The sequence below is a fragment of the Danio rerio genome, chromosome 3 (genome assembly GCF_052040795.2).
Source record: "Danio rerio strain M-AB ecotype USA chromosome 3, GRCz13ab, whole genome shotgun sequence".
Taxonomy (NCBI): domain Eukaryota; kingdom Metazoa; phylum Chordata; class Actinopteri; order Cypriniformes; family Danionidae; genus Danio; species Danio rerio.
The window spans coordinates 55,614,022-55,633,591 of NC_141023.1; the positions used below are offsets into that span (position 1 = coordinate 55,614,022).

The following is a 19,570-nucleotide window of genomic DNA, read 5'->3' on the forward strand; positions in this document are numbered from 1 at the left end:
ACTTTTGCTAAGTGTCAAGAGGTTTATTTGTCACATACATAATAATACAAAGTATGACCAGCAGTGAAATGTAGGATGCTAATTTAAGGACGGAACAATCCGCTTTACGGCGCGACGCATGGCATAAGGCTGAGCTTATTTTCTTAATGAGTTATAGGTGTGTTTTGAGAATAACCAATCAGAGTCTCATCTCCCATTCCCTTTAAGAGTCAGTTGCGTTGCGCCATAGCGCATTTGCTATTTACATGACGACTTTGTAAGTGGAAAAACTGAGCATTTCACAAGCAACTGTAGCAAGAAAACAGTTAAACCCAGCATCTGCAGCGCGAGAATGCGAGATAAGGCCTTCTCATTATTTATTTTCACTTTCACTCTTGTGAATAGGGAAAACTTCTACACACAGACATCAATTAGCCTATAATTAATTTCGTTTGTTAAGCGCAAAGATTTGTTTCAAAACTATTTCTAAATTCAGTTCTAATTTCCAGCAAACGAATAAATGAACAAAAATAAGGAAGTGTGTTCAAAAAGTTATATCCAAATACACATGCTGTGCCCCATATGGTCTGAAACCTGACAGGTGGGCAAATCTAAGCTTGTTTTTAATAAAACAAATATAAATATGCATATAATAAATAATACTGCTAATAATGATAACATTATACAAAAGCAAATTGTTATGAATAAATTAAAAAAGTCCCCCGAGATGAAGAAGGCATCAAAGTTTGTTTTTGATATATATGTAGGCTAGAAAATACTATGTTTTGCACTATTTTAATCCTTTATATTTATTTCCTATAGGCCATATATCCTTATTACATCATGTATAGATGTTCTTAATGTTTTAATTATTTTTAATTTGTAAAGATATTTGCGTATTACTGTACATTCTGTCTGTATTAAGCAATGTGTAAGCGAGGAGCACAACTAAGGCATTCTGCGCTGGACAAAAGACCAGCTTTGATCTGATCTAATTGAACCTTCTATTTAAGTTCCTCAAAATAGCAACGCCCCAACAATGTGCCTCAATACGCCTTCTTTTTTAGACCAGAATGCCTATGGGTGCACATATGAGTGCAAATGCATTTGCTATTTAAACAGCGTGGCGCAAAACATCAAAACGACTCTTGCGCCAAGCTGAAACTAGCAAACAACAATTGCATCACTCCTTGCGCCACATTGCACCAGGTGTATGATAGGGCCCTAAGTGTCTACATACATGGACAGCACATTTTAGCTCTTAAGTGGATATTTTAAATACTTTAAATGTTTTAGATTACAGACATACAGTTATATATGCATTCAAAACGTTTAGAAAAAAGTGTTTTATGTAAATTTAGACCACCAGTCTACATATATAGACATCACTTTTTTTCTAAAAGTACATGTTATCAAAAGATGCTGTGTTGGGCAGTAGCCTCGCTACAGGTAGTGACGCTAATAGCTTAACTACATTTCTCAGTAGCGTGGCGGTAGCGTCGCTACTTTCTAAATCAAATATCTTTTTAGTAGCGAAGCTATTTTATTAGCCAAGTAGCACAGTAGTGTCCACACAAGCTACATTTACAGATCGCGGATCAATAAGTGAAAACACCAACATTCATGGAGCTGTGAGGCCGGTGTGTAGCTGGTGAAAGTAAATTTATTTTGATGGAAAGATGACAGAGGGAGATGAGTTATTTCTGAAGCAGGATTCCTCGTGACCATACCTTGAGAAGTACATGTTAAGATGCAATAACTTATTTATTTATATTATTGCAAAATATTTCCTGTTACTATAGTATTTTAAATGTGTTACACCTGGTTTTATTGGATTTTTTGTTTTAGCTGTTATAGGCTACTATAATTTGTTTCTGATTAGTACAGCGTATTATTTACAGTAAATAACTGAACTGTACTAATTTGCCTCATATGTTTCATTGACAGTTTTATTGATCACTAAGATATGATTGACTTGCATTTAAGTTGCTTCGATTAAAAAACAAAACTTATCAAAAAAGCTTGGATGTAGCTACGCTACTTTTGCCTTGTAGGTTTTAGCTTAGTTCACTACACAACCCAGGGGTAGCTTTTAGTGTAGTTAAGCTACATTTTAAGTAGAGTAGCTAATAGCTTAGCTCACTACATTTTTCAAGTAGCTTGCCCAACACTGAAAAGATGATAATTAGATTTTTATTCTAATTAGGTTTCTATAAGCCCAAATAGCAAAGAGAAAATTGCATGTAAAAAAAAATACCTTGGACCTTAAGAGGATGGAGGCACAATTTAGTTTTAGAGATTACATTGGTAATTTAATCACTGTCACTTCCAAAGTGGAACAACATTCTGTGAAAAACATACATTTCAGTAAATGAAATTGAGTAAATTCAATCACCAACTGACTTTGGTTGACTTTGGCTGACTTTTACACTCAATCAACTGATTTTGAACTTTTTGCATAGGGAATCATTTGTTTTTATTATTTTATTAGTTAAAGGTCTGAAAACTATAAAATGCTAGTTAAATGTTAAAATGTTGTAAATTATGTTCCGTTTTCGGACTGCAATCTTTTTACTTTGGATAAACTGGACAGTTTTTTCAGCATTTTTTTAATGTCTATTTATATTTTTGATTAAAGTTTTTTCTCATTTGAAACTCTAATTGTGGCTATTTTATGATAATTAATATTTATGATAATGTATTATAACTAATGCAAAACATGATCTTAAATAAATGTATACACACTTCTATTAGCAAAGCTCTTCAAAAAAAAATATTAAATAGCTATTTCTGATTTTCAAATATCCATTTGATGACCTGTTTACACTTTAATAATGTGAAGAAACCTTTTCTACTGTAAAGAACCTTTAAAAGCTGACTTGCTGTCTAATTATAGTTGATGCACATACTGTAACTGTATATTAGTTGCACCTCTTGTGAAATCTCAAGAAAATAATAATGCCATAACCAGAAGCACACAATTCAATGCTCAGTTGACACCAGACAATAAAGACTTCAGAAACCATCCAAAAAACAGCCACACTATTAATCCAGCAGGAGAAATATAAGTGCATGTCTCCTGCTGGATCAATAGTGTGGCTGTTTTTTGGATGGTTTCTGAAGTCTTTATTGTGCCCTGTATTGCGTGCTTCTGGTTATGGCATTACTATTTTCTTGGGATTTTTAACAAACAAACAAATAAAATGCAGTCTGTGTATATATCAGTAATTGTGAGAATCCCCATAGTTACATTTTTAAAAAGATTCATTTAAACATCAGATTGTGGGATCACATCATGTTTAGTTTGTCCATCACACTTTCAGAAAGTGTGAAGGTGAGAGACATTCTTGTGCAATTTCTGGTTAAAATATAAGTACACGATAAGCTGCTAAGAAAAAGGAAGGATGATGCAGACACACACACACACACACACACAATATTCTAGATTGTAGGCTTATATTTGCTGTAAGCAACACCAAACTTCAGCATGTCTGTTTCTAAAATAAAAGTAACTTTTACTCAGAGTCAGTTACCGTGGTAACTTTCTCTGTGAACCTAACCTGGTCAGAAGGAGCAGGTTTTATTCTCTGAACTAAGAGTGTCTGTCGGTCTCCTCACCTTTTTTAAGGACGAATCTGTATTTTTTCGCCTTAGCCTTACATTTCCACCCACCTATTTTTTAAGCATTTTGTATATGAGCATAAAAAATGATTCATGGAAACGACGAGATATGCATAACTTTTGAAAATAGGCATAAAAACATATGTGCATAACTGAGTAGGATAAACTTTTATTCAATAAAATAATGTCCATAAACTGTTGATGAAAACACTTTTACTGAACAAATTTCAGTATGTGTATTTAAAAAGGTTGGTTATAAGAGTTCATGTGTTAATGAAAATGTGTGTGAATGGACAAACCAGCAGGCTGAGCACATTGTAAAACATCTGCATTGTTATTTTAGTCATTCTAAAATGCCTTAACCATTTTAGTATTAATGTTATTGTATTATTAATGATCTGTTGAGCGTCTAGAGCATATCAAGAGCATCTCATGGCTTCAAACACCACCACGCATTCATTGTATGTCAGCATTGTCTTCTGAGGCGCAAGTCATTTATTAAATAAAGAAAATATTCATGCAGCTTCTTCTACCACAGTAAATTCTGTATTTCCTGTTGATATTTGGTGCCAGTTAATCGGGAAGTGATGATTTTGTTCTCTTTGATTCGTTGGATTGAAACGCTGCTTTATTTGCCCTTCTGTTATGCAATAATCCAGTTTTGCGGATAAATTTAATTAATTTTTTTTGATGGAAACATAGCTATTAGGGATGGTACAATATTGTAAATACCATTATACCGCAATAGTAATTTTTTTTCAATATTACCGTAGGCGCATGACTCAATAAAACTATATTTCTAAGAAAAGTTTGCTTAGGCGAATCAAGCGAACGGGAGGTAGCGGGAACTACAATTCCTATCAGCCTAGACGTGGCCATCATCCTTTGCAGTTTTTTGTCACTACAGATCCAGTAATGCGGAAATGGAGTGTGTTGCTAGAAGCGGGGAAGAAAAAGAGCTGGAAATGATCGAACCTAAATCGGGTTTTAAATCGGATGTGTGGAAGAATTTCGGTTTCTTTCTAAAAAGATTCGAAAAAGGAGAAAAGGTGACAGATGAAGAAAAAAAAACAATATGCAGGCACTGCCAGACTGTGGTGAAATATAAGTCTGGCAATACGACTAAAAACAGTCATGGGGACTGCAGAACACAGCACATTTGTTAGATTAATGCAGACATTGACTTGTACTACAAAGATACCTCTATCTCACTCATGGCTTGTCCTCTCAAGTGGTGGAAAGACAATGCACAATGTTACCCACTGCTGTCAACCTTGGCTAAATCATATCTCTCTGTCCCAGAAACCTCAGTCCCAAATGAGAGGGTTTTTTTTTCAGTTGCAGGGGACATGAAGGTGCTAAGGTAAATAAACACTTCTGGCACTTTTTTCGGGTCTTTTCATTAGTTTTGTTTTTCCTGTAAATTATTCAATAAATGCCGTACCGTGCAATTCATACCGAGGTATTATTGTACCGTGAAATTCTGATACCGTTACATCCCTAATAGCAACTGATTACATTTCAGTCACACAATGAACAAAATAACGTACAAGAATGGCTTGTCTTTTTTTAGTTAAAAATTAGCTTAAATTCAATGACCCTCGACATTGACATGTACAAGATTAATGGAATTATTACTCGTTCTAAAAAATATTTTTTAGTACTGCTTACATTCTAAATGTCATATCAACCTTGACCACTTGGTCACTAAAAAGGCAGACACACAAGTGCACTTTTAAATCTATTTAAAACTCAACTTTAGAAATGTTATCTTAAATTGATCAATGTGTGTAAAAGTGGGAACCTTAAATTAAACATTTCCACTGAACATTAAGGTTATGTGGATTCTTGTTTTGTCAAAATTGTTGTAGAAACTATGGAGTAGCCGATTCTACGTAATTTAATGCAATTACATCTGAGACAACTTTAAAATTACAGCCAATTGTCTACTTTTCAAGTAAAAATTTGATTAACTTTACACATTACATTACTTAATTTATTGTACTTAATATTTAAATAATTTAAATGTAAAATTATGCATTAACTTGGGCGGCTGTTTTCTCATGCCTACTGTCTCTGTTTTACTGATGCAGTGGTGTTGCTATTTAAATATATGCTCATATTTGCTATAACTTTGCATGAGCACATCAAATTCAGCTGTAGAAAGAAATGCTAATCTCTTTTTTTCAGTTCTTGCATGGTGACTTGTAATATCTTCACTCCATTGATAATACCTTTTTGTTGTTACGGTGCACAAGCTTAACTCTGAGTGGGTCTACTCAAAATTGATTGACAACATTTGACTCAGATAAGCTATTCTGATACCGGAAACTCTGAGTTTCGGTAAATCACCTCAGAGTTCAAGTTTAAACTTTGAGTTGGTTGAACCTTCTTACTGAAACAGGCCCCTGGACTAAGATCTTTGACAGTGGTCCTGCCTATAGCTCTGTATGGCAGTAAGGTGTGGGGTTCAGCAGCGGCCAGCACTGGCACAAACACCCTACAGAAACTCTGCATGTGGAGTTCTGCAGAAACAAATACGAACACATACAAATAATACTTGCGGTGCAGAACCTGCTAGTCTCCCACTTATGTTAACCATTAAGACAAGAAATTTACAGTTCTACATTTATTTAAACTCCATGTGTGGAGATTCTCTTTAATTTAAATCTGTAAAAACAAACAAAAAATTGCCAAAAAAAAAAAAACTCTGCTTTTTGTAATAGTGTCAGAACTGACTAACCAATCATTCTAATTCACAGATGCTGAAAAATCTATAAGCCTAAACCAATATGGACAGAGAAAGATTCATACATACAGCACTGGAGAGAACAAACCAAAGAACAGAGTTGCCTTCAGTGCTATTTAAGACTAAACAGGGAATACAGCCTGGCTGAATATCTGGGACCTGTTTCATTGAGGAGGTTCAACCAACTCGGAGTTTAAACTTGAACTCTGATTGACCTACAGTACCAAAAGATTAAATTCAATTTAATTTAACTTTATTTCTATAGCACTTTTACAATGTAGATTGTGTTAAACAGCTTTACATAGAAGATTAAAAACTCAGTTTTCGGTCTCAGAATAACTGATCTGAGAATCACCTTTGAGTAGACCAACACAGAGTTAAGTGCACACACACAGCACCTATAAAAAAGCATTATCAATAGAGCGTAGATATTACAAGTGACCATAGCAACATCTGAAAAAATAGATGAGCTTTTCTTTGTCCAGCTGAACTTGATGTGCTCATGCAAAGTTATAGCAAATATGAGCATATATTTAAAAAAAAGCAACACCACTGCATCAGTGAAACAGAGACAGTTAGCGTGGGAAAACAGCTGCTCAAGGTAATGTGTAAGTTTATATTTAAAATATTTAAATATAATAAAGTAATGTAATGTGTGACATTTATTGACTTTTCACGTGAAAAAAATAGGGAATTGGTTGTAATTTTGAAGTTATTTCAGATGTAATAGGCTACTGCATAATTACTACAACAAATTTGACAAAACAAGAATGCTCATAACCTTAGCTTAATGTTTAGTGGAAATGTTTAATTTTGGGTTCCCACTTTTACACACATTTATCAGTTTAAGAGACCATTTCTAAAGTTGAGTTTTTAATCAATTTAAAAATGCACTTGTGTGTCTGCCTTTTAGTGACTAAGTGGTCGAGTTTGTTATGACATGTAGAATGTAAGCAGTACTAAAAAATTGTTTTTAGAATGAGTAATAATTCTATTAATCTAGTTACAGTACATGTCCCTGTCGCAGGTCAGGGAATTTAAGCTATATATTTATTAAAAAAAGGACAAGCCATTCTCGTAGGTGACTTTGTTCTTTGTGTCACTGAAATGGAGGTAATTGCTGTGTTTTAATTCAAAAATTTAAATTCATTTTATGTGCAAAACTGGAATAACGCATAAAAGATGTGCAAATAAAGCAGCGTTTATATCCAACCAGTCAAAGAAAACAAAATTGTCGTTTCCTGATTACCTGGCACCAAATATCAACAGTAAAAACAGAATTTACTGCGGTAGAAGAAGCTGCATGAATCTTTTCTTTATTTAATAAATGACTTTGACCTCAGAGGACAATGCCGACACACAATGAACTCATGGTTGCATTTGAAGCCATGAGACACGGAGAACAGACACTCTAGATGCTCTGGAGGTCATTAATAATACAATAACATTAATTCTAAAATGGTTAAGGTGTTTTAAAATGACCAAAATAACATTTAAGATGTTTTACAATGTGCTCAACCTGCTGGTTTGTCTATTCACACACATGAATGTGGTGAATAGACACTGCTGGTTTGTTTCATCATCACATGAACTCTTTTAACAAATCTTTTTTAATACACATACTGGAATTTGTTCGATGAAAGTGTTTCCATCGTAGTTTATGCACATATTTTCTTATGGAATAAAAAGTTTATCCTACTCAGTTATGCATATATGTTTTTTTATGCGTGTTTTCAAAAGTTAAGTGAATCTTGGCGTTTCCATCAATCATGAATCTTTTCACATTATCATTATAGGGTATTGTGTGTGGAATTTGAAGGAAATAAATTAATTTTATCCATTTCAGAATAAGGCTGTAACATAAAAAATGTGTAAAAAGTGAAGCGCTATGAATACTTTCTGAATGCACTGTATGTACCCATGTTCATGTTAATAGTTAATTGATTTTTTGAATTTGAGAAAGAAGCTTGAAATGAAAGTATAATTTTAAGTCATTTTGAGTTCAGTTTAGTGAGTTATTCAATTATTAGGCCATTTGTAGTCCAATTTAGGGAGATTTGCTTTGTTTGATACTATTCGCATACAAGATGAGTAAACACTGAATCAGATTATAACAACCTCATAAAGCCAAACTTATTAGAAAAACTAAAGTAACTTATGTGACAAGCAACAGAAGAATGCAGTAAAATATCAAAACATGAAGAAAAGCAAAGAGGAAAGATAACGTCCTCTACAGGAAGAAACACAAGAAAAGCATCAGACGAAATGCAACATGGTGCATTTGCTTTTAATCAGTATGTGTGAAGAGGCAAATGGTCCAAAAAGGTGCTGGAAATTTTTTTCTGAGATTCTAGTCAATTTTGACAAGAGAAAGATGCTCTATTGAGATCTGCTGAGTGTGGAGTCCATTAGAGTCTAGAGAGCTCACTGTCAAGTTTCAGAATAGGGTTAGTGTAAGTTGTCAGTTGTGGTGTGGTGTCCTGATGAAGACAGTCTTCAGATGCAATAAGCAATTGATAAGACATTTTTACCACATTTTAAAAGCATTTATTTACTTAAAGTCAATTAACCCTGTTGAAACTGTTTGTAGATTTCAGTAAACGTATTTTTTTCATAATTATGCACATAATTGAGGTCCTCTGGTCATTAAAAACCCCAGGGTGTCCTTCAAAGAGTAGGGGTGTGTCCCCAGCATCCTTCGTCCATCATGGCCCCCTAACCATCCCATATCATACACTGTAAAAACAATTCTAGGTTGTACACAATCAATTTGTGTTGGGACAACATAAAGGAATTAAGTTAACTGATTATTTTTTATACATTTAAGTGGATTGAACATTAAAGTGTAAAGTAGCCCCTCCCCGCCCCAAAAAAATCTTGTTGTGTTGTTCTAATTCGTTTTAAATAAATAGTTTGAACAAACAGTAAACTGATTTTTTTTTGTGTGTGTATTTGATGCAATTTCTCTGTCTCCTCTCTACCAATAAACAGGTTTGTTATGTGCAGTCTGGCACAGTATTGATGTTGTCACTTCTTTAGGTGGATGCTGCACATTGGTGGTGGATAAGGAAATTCCCTGCAGAAATGTGTAAAGTGTTTTGAGTACCCAGAAAAGTACTATACAATTGCAAAGAACTAACATATTAGCTAGTTGAAAAGGTGTACCTTTCAAAGTGACCAGCCAGAGATTATATTATTTCAATATGCATGGTTGTGTATTTCCTGCTATATATATATATATATATATATATATATATATATATATATATATATATATATATATATATATATATATATATATATATATATATATATATATATATATATATTCATAGTAATAGTCATGATGATGTAAAAATAAATTGTTGTTGTTTAAATATTTAATGGACATTCACAATAGTGGCCATTTGTATTTAAGTAATAAAAGAGAGCCGTACATGTAAATATCAGTGTGCTAAATTAGGTTAGAAATGTCCTTTTGTTAAATGTCCTTGTGTTATAACACATACTGCATGCCATCATGAAGCCTTTTTTTTTTTTTTTTTTTTTTACATGACTCATGACATTTAAAGTGGGGGCTGGAGTGCACTGACAAACTTCTTCAAGCTTCCTCAATATGCAAAATCAGATAAAACGACAGTTATACAGTTTGTATAAGCAGGTTATTTTTCTTCATCTGCAGGTCTGCTTCACTAAGCATGAGGCGCGTGTATCTGCTGAGCCTGGGTGAGTCTCACTTTTTATCAATAAACAGATGCTAGTAGGTAAATGCTTTTTGGTTTTGAAGGAAAAATAGAGGTTTGGAACAACATTCAGGTGATATCTGAAACCAACTTTAATAATTTGTACAAATATTTGGTCAAATAGTTTTGTATTGACAGCTTCCACCCAGCATGCAGGAAAAATGGGCAGTTGGGATTTTACAACTCGCTAACCCCAGCAAGCAAAATTTATGTGGCTCAAATACCACACCAGACACTTACATCCGGCCCACATACCACATGAAATGATGGCACTTGGGAGGTCCGCTCCTGTTTGTCAGATCTGAGCCACAATTAAGCCATAGCAATATCACAAATCAGCTAGAATTCAACCAAATGAACCAGAACTGACACTATTTTGGGCCAAAGTTTGCTTTTATTCTGGCCCAGATCTGGCCTACACCTTACACTTGCTAATGGTGGCAAAGTACAAAAATTACAGCATGCACTGCAATATGAATACATTGTATATCTTAGTGATGCTACAGTTTTCATTATTTGCTTTTGATCTGCTCTTTGCTATTTTGCTCTTTGCTTTTTGACTGTTTATGCTGACGTTGTTGATTTCATCACTTTTAGAATCCTGTTTGTGATGTTTGTGAATTTTGTTTATTTTGTCAATTGTCATTGTTGTTGAGGTAATGAATAAACTTTTCAAGCAAAGTTCTTAAAAGTTACAACAGCCAAAAAGAAAATTCATGTTAAAAGGTTCAGGGCTAAGAGCCCAATGGTGACCTTAGTTTATGTGGTCCACATATGTTTTAAGATAACTAAGCCACATTTGTCATGTCTTCACTGGGCCGCTTTAGGCTCATAGCCACATTAGCCAGAGTTAACTGTGCCAAATATTCGCCAAAAGTGGCCCACAATTGTTTTAGGATAACTGGGCCACATTTGCCATATCTTCTCTGGGCCACTATAGGCTCAAATCCACATTAGCCAGAGCTTACTGTGCCAAATATTTGCCAAAAGTGGCACACATATGTCTTAAGATAACTGGGGCGCATTTGCACGAGTGAGCCACTTGAGGTTTAGACCCAGATTACCCTTAAATGACTATGCCACATGTTTGCCAACTGTGGCCCACATTTGTCCTCCATCATTTGGGCCAAATTTACCATTTTCCATATGGCTCACATTTAGATTACATTTTGCCACAAGTGCCAAATCTTTGCCTCAAATGGCCCATATATGAATTTGTATCTTTGACCATTGTATAGGTAGGCCACTTCAGGCTCACCTTTTTTTTTCTGGGCCGAAGGAATACCACCAGTGGCCCACATTCGCATGCTATCTGTGACATGAGCAATTCATGTATGGGCAATATATGCATAGTTATTAGGCGACTTATAACTTATGCAAGAATATCTCATGGATTCACTGGGACACATCATGTGATTATTGGGTGTTTTAGGTCTATTAACATCATACACTCTCACCCAGGTGACCCAGCTGGGGTTGATTGAGTCCTGACTTGCGTCACAGTTGCAGTCCACAGATCAGCTCTCTGATCCCACCTTGTGGTCTTCACTGCGGCTTCACTTGTGGATCAAATGGCTCTATTTTCTGTCACCACTATATTGCCCAAATCACTGAGGACTTTACAAAGTGAACGCCCTGCAAAGCCTCTACAACCAACTTCTATGGGTTCATAGAAAGTTCTTCAGCCTCTCTCCCTGCGCTCCTCCACCCGTTCCTGGTACTTAGTGCGTTTCCTCTTATTGAGTTCCTCAATACACTCTTCTCAAGGCACCTAAAGCACCAGAATGATGAGCTGTTTTGAAGCTTCAGACATAACTATCATATCTGTGTGGACACTTGTTGTTGCAATATGAACCTCAGCTTATTACCCAGGTCAACCTGCAGCTGCCAGACTTAGGCTTTGTGAAGGAGGCCTGTTAATCATTGTGGGCCTGCCTGGGCTTTCTCTCCAGCTTTAATAAAGTAGACAGCCTTCTTTGGAGCTTGATAATACTTGCTGGTGCTTATGGCTGAGGCTAAGCTCCTGGTACCACATTTTTTTTTTTTTAAAAATAGTTCATATTCACCACCTGTGACAAGTGAACACTGTAGACACTTGAAAATTGCTCGGTTGTTTCAACAGAAATTTGGGTAGAATATGGACAGATTCAAAATATGGACTCATTTTTGTGTGGGCTTTCTGGGTTTTCTGTATTTTTCCCATACAAATAATTAAACTTTTAAAGTTCAAGACCAAGGAGGGTTTACTGAAAGTATTTTTCAAAACTGTCATTCCTTTTATAGTCACTTCAGCAATTGTGTTGAACAAATCAAGTTCATTTTGATGGCAAGTTTTAGCACAAGACATTAAGCAGCACTTGTCATGGTCTGTCACCTGCATGTTGTCACAGTCATTCATGTTTGTTTTCTCGTAGCACATGGCATTGTTTTGACAGCTCGCCATGTGCTCCACTGCCTCACTCCACACACTTATCAGGTTACTCATTAGATCATTATTTCATTATTCGCACCTGTCTCTAGTCTTAGCCTTATGAGTCTCCCTATTTATTCTCCTCTCTGTCATTGTCTTGTACCGGGTCGTTAGTGTGTTTACCTCACGCGGTGGTCTCTTAGATCGTGTCCTGTCTTGTATCCATTTTTGACTCCAGTGCCAGTTTTTTGATTTCGATTTCGTGGTTTGGACTGTTTCCTGTTTTTTCCCCTTTTATCAGATCGCCCTCGCTGCTATCAGTTGTGGCAGACGCTTCCCTCTCCACTTCCTGCTTCAGCCTTTTCTATCCCACCCACCAGCGATCTTCTCCCTCTCTGGCCGCCTTGTATCCCGCCCGGGCGCTTTCACTTCGGCTGCTGATACTGCTGTATTTCCCGTTTGGAGAGTTGGACCACCGTGCGCCCCCTGCTGGAAGCACTTAATATTGCCCTTCACCTGAGTTACCCATTTCCTGTTTTTTGACTGAGAGTTGGACTGCCGTGCGTCTCCTGCTGGAAGCACTTAATATTGCCCTTCACCTGAGTTTACCCATTTCCTGTTTTTTGACTGGAGAGTTGGACCGCCGTGCGCCTCCTGCTGGAAGCACTTAGTATTGCCTGTAATTATACCTTCTGTTTTTTGCCCCTTTTTGACTGGCGACTTTGGACCGCTGAGCGCCCTCTGTTGAACTTTATTTATTTATTTTTTGCCAGTATTTTGTGCTTTTTTCTGTGGCATTTACAGCACCCTGTGCTGGGAATTTTTTGTTGTGTATTATCCCCTCTACAGACCAATTTAGTAATAAATAATACCTGTTTTTCCCTGCATTTGATTCCTCCTGATTTTTTATACTGACACTTGTATGACAGAACGACCCGGTCAGAAGATGGAATCAGCAGGTTCTGACCAGATGCGAAATGCACTCGCCCAACAAGGTGCACTTTTGGGCCAGCACGCCACCCAGCTCAACGCCACCTCCAGAGAGGTCGAGATGCTCACTGCCCAAGTGGTCGAGCTCAATGCCCGAATTGAGGAGCTCCAGCACAACGTCACAGTACCCAGGCAAGCTTCCTCTTCCCCCACCACACCCCATCATGACCCAGAGCCCCATGCAAACAACCCTCCACCCTACGATGGGGACCCCAACTCCTGCCGGGCCTTTTTATCACAGTGTGCTTTAGTTTTTGCCCTACAGCCCCGCCGATATGCCTCTGAGGCATCCAGGGTGGCATACGTCTTGACCCTGCTCACTGGGAGAGCACGTGAGTGGGGCACCGCTGTTTGGGATGCCAGGGCACCCTTTTGCCACTTTTTCGAGGACTTCAGGGAGGAAATGATCAAACTTTTTGACCGGTCTGCACAGGGTGATGAGGCAGCTGCCCGCTTGGCACGACTATCCCAGGAGGGCCACTCCGTCACAGACTTTGCAATCCAGTTCAGAACTCTAGCTGCCTCCTGTGATTGGAACGAGGGGGCTCTACGTTCCAGATTTTTTGAGGGCCTGAACGAAGAGATCCAAGATGAGATTTCTTCTCATGAGCTCCCCCATAACCTTGAGACCCTTATTAACCTGGCACTCCGTGTGGAGGGGCGCCTCCGCCGCCGCCGCCACTGGCGATCCATTCACTCCTCCTGGAGGGTTAATGACCTTCCCCTCCAACAATCTAGCTCTTCTACTCCTCCCTCACCTGAACCTGAGCCCATGCAAATGGGTCGTATGCGCCTTACACCTCAAGAAAAGAGGGACCGTCTTGCCCGTGGTCTATGCCTCTACTGCGGAAAACCAGGGCATTTTGCCGTCAAGTGTCCTTTAAAAGCCAAGGCCCATCAGTGAACCGGGGGATCCTGGTGGGCGCCTTTCCCTGTCTAGACTCCCCCCGCTCTCGCACCCTGTTGCCCATCACCATCCAGTATGAAGGATCCACTAATTCGGCCTCTGCCTTGCTTGATTCAGGGGCTGAGGGTAACTTTCTAGACCGTGCCATTGCCAAACAGTGGGGCATTCCTGCCGTTCCTCTACCTTCCCCCATTTCTGTCTGGTCATTAGCTGGTCAGCTTCTCTCCACCATCACCCACATCACTCCCTGTGTAAGTCTTGTCGTTTCCGGCAATCACCGTGAGGCCATTGAGCTGTACCTTTTTGACTCGCCGGGTTCCCCTGTAGTCTTGGGGCATTCCTGCCGTTCCTCTACCTTCCCCCATTTCTGTCTGGTCATTAGCTGGTCAGCTTCTCTCCACCATCACCCACATCACTCCCTGTGTAAGTCTTGTCGTTTCCGGCAATCACCGTGAGGCCATTGAGCTGTACCTTTTTGACTCGCCGGGTTCCCCTGTAGTCTTGGGGCATCCCTGGCTGGCACAGCACAATCCTCACGTTGATTGGTCTGGAGATTCTGTGTTGGCCTGGAGTCAGTCTTGTCATGTATCTTGTTTGGGTTCTGCCTTGTCTCCTGGTTCTTTGTGTTCTGTGTTGCAGGAGGAGACAGCCGATTTAACCAAGGTCCCGGTTGAGTACCATGGTCTTCGTCAGGTCTTCAGCAGGTCTCGGGCTGGGTCTCTCCCTCCTCATCGACCATATGACTGTGCCATTGACCTCCTCGGTCGGTTGTTTGTGCCGGTTGCGCTGCGTTCCGAGGTTCTCCGGTGGGGCCATGAGTCCAGGTTGGTTTGCCACCCAGGAATTTGGAGATCACTGGCTGCCATCCGCCAGCGATTTTGGTGGCCCTCTCTAGGGTCGGACGTCAGGCAGTTTGTGTTGGCTTGCTCGACATGTGCCCAGAACAAGACCTCTAACAAGGCTCCTGTTGGTCTGCTCCAGCCCTTGCCCATCCCTTCTCGTCCTTGGTCACACCTGGCCCTGGACTTCGTTTCTGGCCTCCCTTCCTCAAGAGGAAACACAGTCATAATGACTGTAGTGGACCGTTTTTCTAAAGCAGCCCATTTTATCCCCTTGCCCAAGCTCCCCTCAGCAAGGGAAACAGCCCAAGCTATGGTTGATCATGTCTTCCGGATTCATGGTCTTCCGGTTGATGTGGTTTCTGATAGGGGACCACAGTTTGTTTCCCGGTTTTGGAAGGAATTCTGTCGGCAGATCGGGGCCTCTACGAGTCTGTCCTCAGGTTTTCATCCTCAGACCAACGGGCAATGTGAACGAGCCAACCAGGATCTCGAAAGAGCCCTCCGCTGCCTGACCTCCCAGAATCCTAGTTCCTGGAGCCAACAGCTCTCGTGGGTGGAGTATGCCCACAATTCACTGCCGGTAACGTCTACAGGTATGTCCCCATTCCTCTGCTCTATGGGTTATCAACCGCCTTTGTTTCCTTCACAGGAGCCCGATGCTGCAGTTCCGTCTGCCTTGGCCTTTGTCCGACGGTGCCGCCGCACCTGGATGAGGGCTGAGGAGGTCTTGGCCCGGACCTCTAGACGAATCAAAGCAGCAGCTGACCGTCATCGGACCTCCCCACCTCAATATGTTTGTGGTCAGAAGGTATGGTTATCAACCAAGGACTTGCCTCTCAGGGTGGCCTCACGCAAGTTGGCACCCAGGTTCATTGGTCCATACTGCATCACCAAGGTCTTGAGTCCGGTGGCGGTTAAGCTCAAGTTACCTCCCACACTTGGTCGGGTACACCCTGTTTTTCATGTATCCAGGGTTAAACCTGTGTTCAGATCCAATCTTAACCCCATTATCTCCTCCCCTGCCCCTCCTCCCCCCCGCCTAGTGGATGGCTCTCCTGCATACACTGTCAGGAGGTTGTTGGATGTCAGACGCCGGGGCCGGGGTTTCCAGTATTTGGTGGACTGGGAGGGTTATGGTCCTGAGGAGAGGAGTTGGATTCCAGCTCGGCATGTTCTGGATCGGGCGTTGGTCGTGGACCTTCACCGGCGACTGGGTAAGCCCCTCCCCTGAGACGCCAGGTGGCGTTCGTAGGGGGGGGGGTACTGTCATGGTCTGTCACCTGCATGTTGTCACAGTCATTCATGTTTGTTTTCTCGTAGCACATGGCATTGTTTTGACAGCTCGCCATGTGCTCCACTGCCTCACTCCACCCACTTATCAGGTTACTCATTAGATCATTATTTCATTATTCGCACCTGTCTCTAGTCTTAGCCTTATGAGTCTCCCTATTTATTCTCCTCTCTGTCATTGTCTTGTACCGGGTCGTTAGTGTGTTTACCTCACGCGGTGGTCTCTTAGATCGTGTCCTGTCTTGTATCCATTTTTGACTCCAATGCCAGTTTTTTGATTTCGATTTCGTGGTTTGGACTGTTTCCTGTTTTTTCCCCTTTTATCAGATCGCCCTCGCTGCTATCAGTTGTGGCAGACGCTTCCCTCTCCACTTCCTGCTTCAGCCTTTTCTATCCCACCCACCAGCGACCTTCTCCCTCTCTGGCCGCCTTGTATCCCGCCCGGGCGCTTTCACTTCGGCTGCTGATACTGCTGTATTTCCCGTTTGACTGGAGAGTTGGACCACCGTGCGCCCCCTGCTGGAAGCACTTAATATTGCCCTTCACCTGAGTTACCCATTTCCTGTTTTTTGACTGAGAGTTGGACTGCCGTGCGTTTTTTTATACTGATTTTATACTGTTTTTCTTATACTGATTTTTTATACTGACACTTGTATGACAGCACTGGTTGTTTTTAGCCCAACAGCTGGGTAAAAGTAGGACAAAGCACTGACCTGATCCATAAGGTTGAGTTGTTAATAAGCCAGAATAGTGGGTTGATTTGACCAATTACATTTTTATCAAAATTCCATTTTTTTTTTTTTTTTACATTTTTTTATGTTTGTTCTTGTGAATATTTTTAACTTCTGTAAAGTACACAACACAAGCACTAGTTTACATAATTTAATCCTTCAAATTCTGAGATGTGCACAAGTTTGGCTAACATAAAGAAACACAGCTGTTAGGTTAAAGAAATAATTTCAAATTTTACCCAGTGGTTGGTTTTGTCTGTTACCTAAATTTGGTCTGAAACAACCCCATCATTTTAAGTTACTTTACACTGACTCTGTTATCTCGTTTCCTCTTTATTGTTGATACTACACTATTTGAACCTCAGACTGTAGCTGAATGATGCTGCATAACCTACCCAAAAGCAAATAACACACAGCTCTGAGAACATTTAAAGTTAACAAATTCAGTATTTAAAAGTGCAGTAGGTGATCTGCCACAATGCTATCCTGTTAGCATAGTTCTCTAGCACAGTCCCTCTCCTGCCATACAAAGCCGCAGCTCCTAAAACACGAGAGCACACACCTTTAAGATGACAGCAGAACCCTCTCTCATGTGTTTTGCTAAAGCCACTATGGCATACAGGAATTACACTCATTACTAAGCCATACTTTCATGCTATTTCTGACCGAATATTCAGAGTAGCATGGTAAACAATATAGGGAGCACATGACAGGTTGCCATTGTTCAAAAGTGAACCAATGTGATGTGAATATAAAACCAACTTTACCTCAGTAAAGCAGGCTAGGTGGAATAGTGTAATTTACTGATGTTTTGTTGTTAAACTAAATAAAAAGGACCCTTATGAAATTGAAAATAGTCACATCAATCTATAACCGGAAAATTTCAGTGGCTGAACAACACTTCTGTGCATATAACCTATTTGTAACAACAACATCTACATCAGCTTTGCGTGAAGCCAAAAAAGTTTTAAAACAGAACAGAATACCTGTCTGAAAGAAATCTTTCAGCCATGGTGTCGTCCTTTCTCCAGTGTGCAAAACTCACTCCAATATTGATTCATGTTTTTAAAAAGTTTTGATTCAGCATGTTTTTATCTCTCTCTCTCTCTCTCTCTCTCTCTCTCTCTCTCTCTCTCTCTCTCTCTCTCTCTCTCTTTCAAATTTCATATAATGTATGTGCATTTGGGAAAATATGTTACATATATTAACGCTGATGTTTCTGCAATATTCTAAAGTATATGTTAAATGTATATATGTGTGGTATATGTATATTTTATATCTGTGGAATCCTAATATGAACATATACAGTTGAATTCAGAATTATTAGGCCCCCTTTGAATTTTTTTCTTTTTTTTTATATTTCCCAAATTAAGTTTAACAGGGCAAGGAAATTCATTGATAATGTTTTTTCTTCTGGAGAAAGTCTTATTTGCTTTATTTCGGCTAGAGTAAAAGTTTTAACTTTTTAAACACCATTTTAAGTACAAAATTATTAGCCCCTTTAAGCTAATATTTTTTATGATAGTCTACAGAACAAACCGTTGTTATACAATAACTTGCCTAATTACCCTAACCTGCCTAGTTAACCTAATTAACCTAGTTAAGCCTTTAAATGTCACTTTAAGCTGTTTAGAAGTGTCTTGAAAAATATATAGTCAAATTTCATTTACTGTCATCACGGCAAAGATAAAATATTTCTGAAAAATATTATGTGTTGAAAAAAATCCGTTAAACAGAAATTAGGGGGAAAAAAAATAAATTAACAGTGGGCCTAATAATTCAGGGGGGGCTAATAATTCTGACTTCAACTATATGTTTAATATGTGATTTGCATATATTGCCATATATTAGATTTTAATGTGGAAATACGAAGACACTAAATGAGAAGTGACACTCTTTATTTGTGCTTACAGGTCTTCTGTTTGTAGTAATTGAAGAAATCATCATGCAAGACTGCTTAGCTGGTTATAATAAACAAAAAGGAAAGTGTGTAGGTAAGAATAAAGGCATTATATGCATTTTATAAGTGAATGAATATCTTCATTATTATTATTTTAACAATTACACTCTACTTTAAACAGAAGTACTTGCTGGTATAATGATTGTTCACTCATTTTCTGCTTTCGATGTAGAAATAGATGAGTGTGAGCGGGAACTCCTCGTTTGTGGAGAAAATGCAAACTGCTTCAACACTGCAGGCAGCTACTACTGTCAGTGTCATGGAGGGTTCAGAGCTGAGGGTAACAAACCACCTTTTAATTTCACACAAGCAGATGGGATTCAGTGCAAAGGTAAATAGAGCTTGATA

At 39.0% G+C, this 19,570-nt stretch overlaps 1 protein-coding gene across 3 annotated transcripts in view; it reads left to right on the forward strand.

The window, feature by feature from the left end:
• Positions 1 to 6,842: 6,842 nt before the first annotated feature.
• The window catches only part of adgre13 (adhesion G protein-coupled receptor E13), a 40,976-nt gene continuing 28,248 nt past the window's right edge, over positions 6,843 to 19,570 (forward strand). Inside the window, exons 1-4 of one of the 3 annotated variants that reach the window (XM_087245193.1) lie at positions 6,914 to 6,950; positions 10,032 to 10,075; positions 19,176 to 19,256; positions 19,395 to 19,553. In XM_087245193.1, coding sequence (XP_087101319.1) covers positions 10,048 to 10,075; positions 19,176 to 19,256; positions 19,395 to 19,553 — 268 coding nt within the window. In that variant the 5' untranslated portion in view covers positions 6,914 to 6,950; positions 10,032 to 10,047. Of the gene's footprint in view, positions 6,951 to 9,750; positions 10,076 to 19,175; positions 19,257 to 19,394; positions 19,554 to 19,570 lie in introns of those variants that run through there. The other 2 variants (XM_087245195.1, XM_087245194.1) reach the window with 2 other exon arrangements.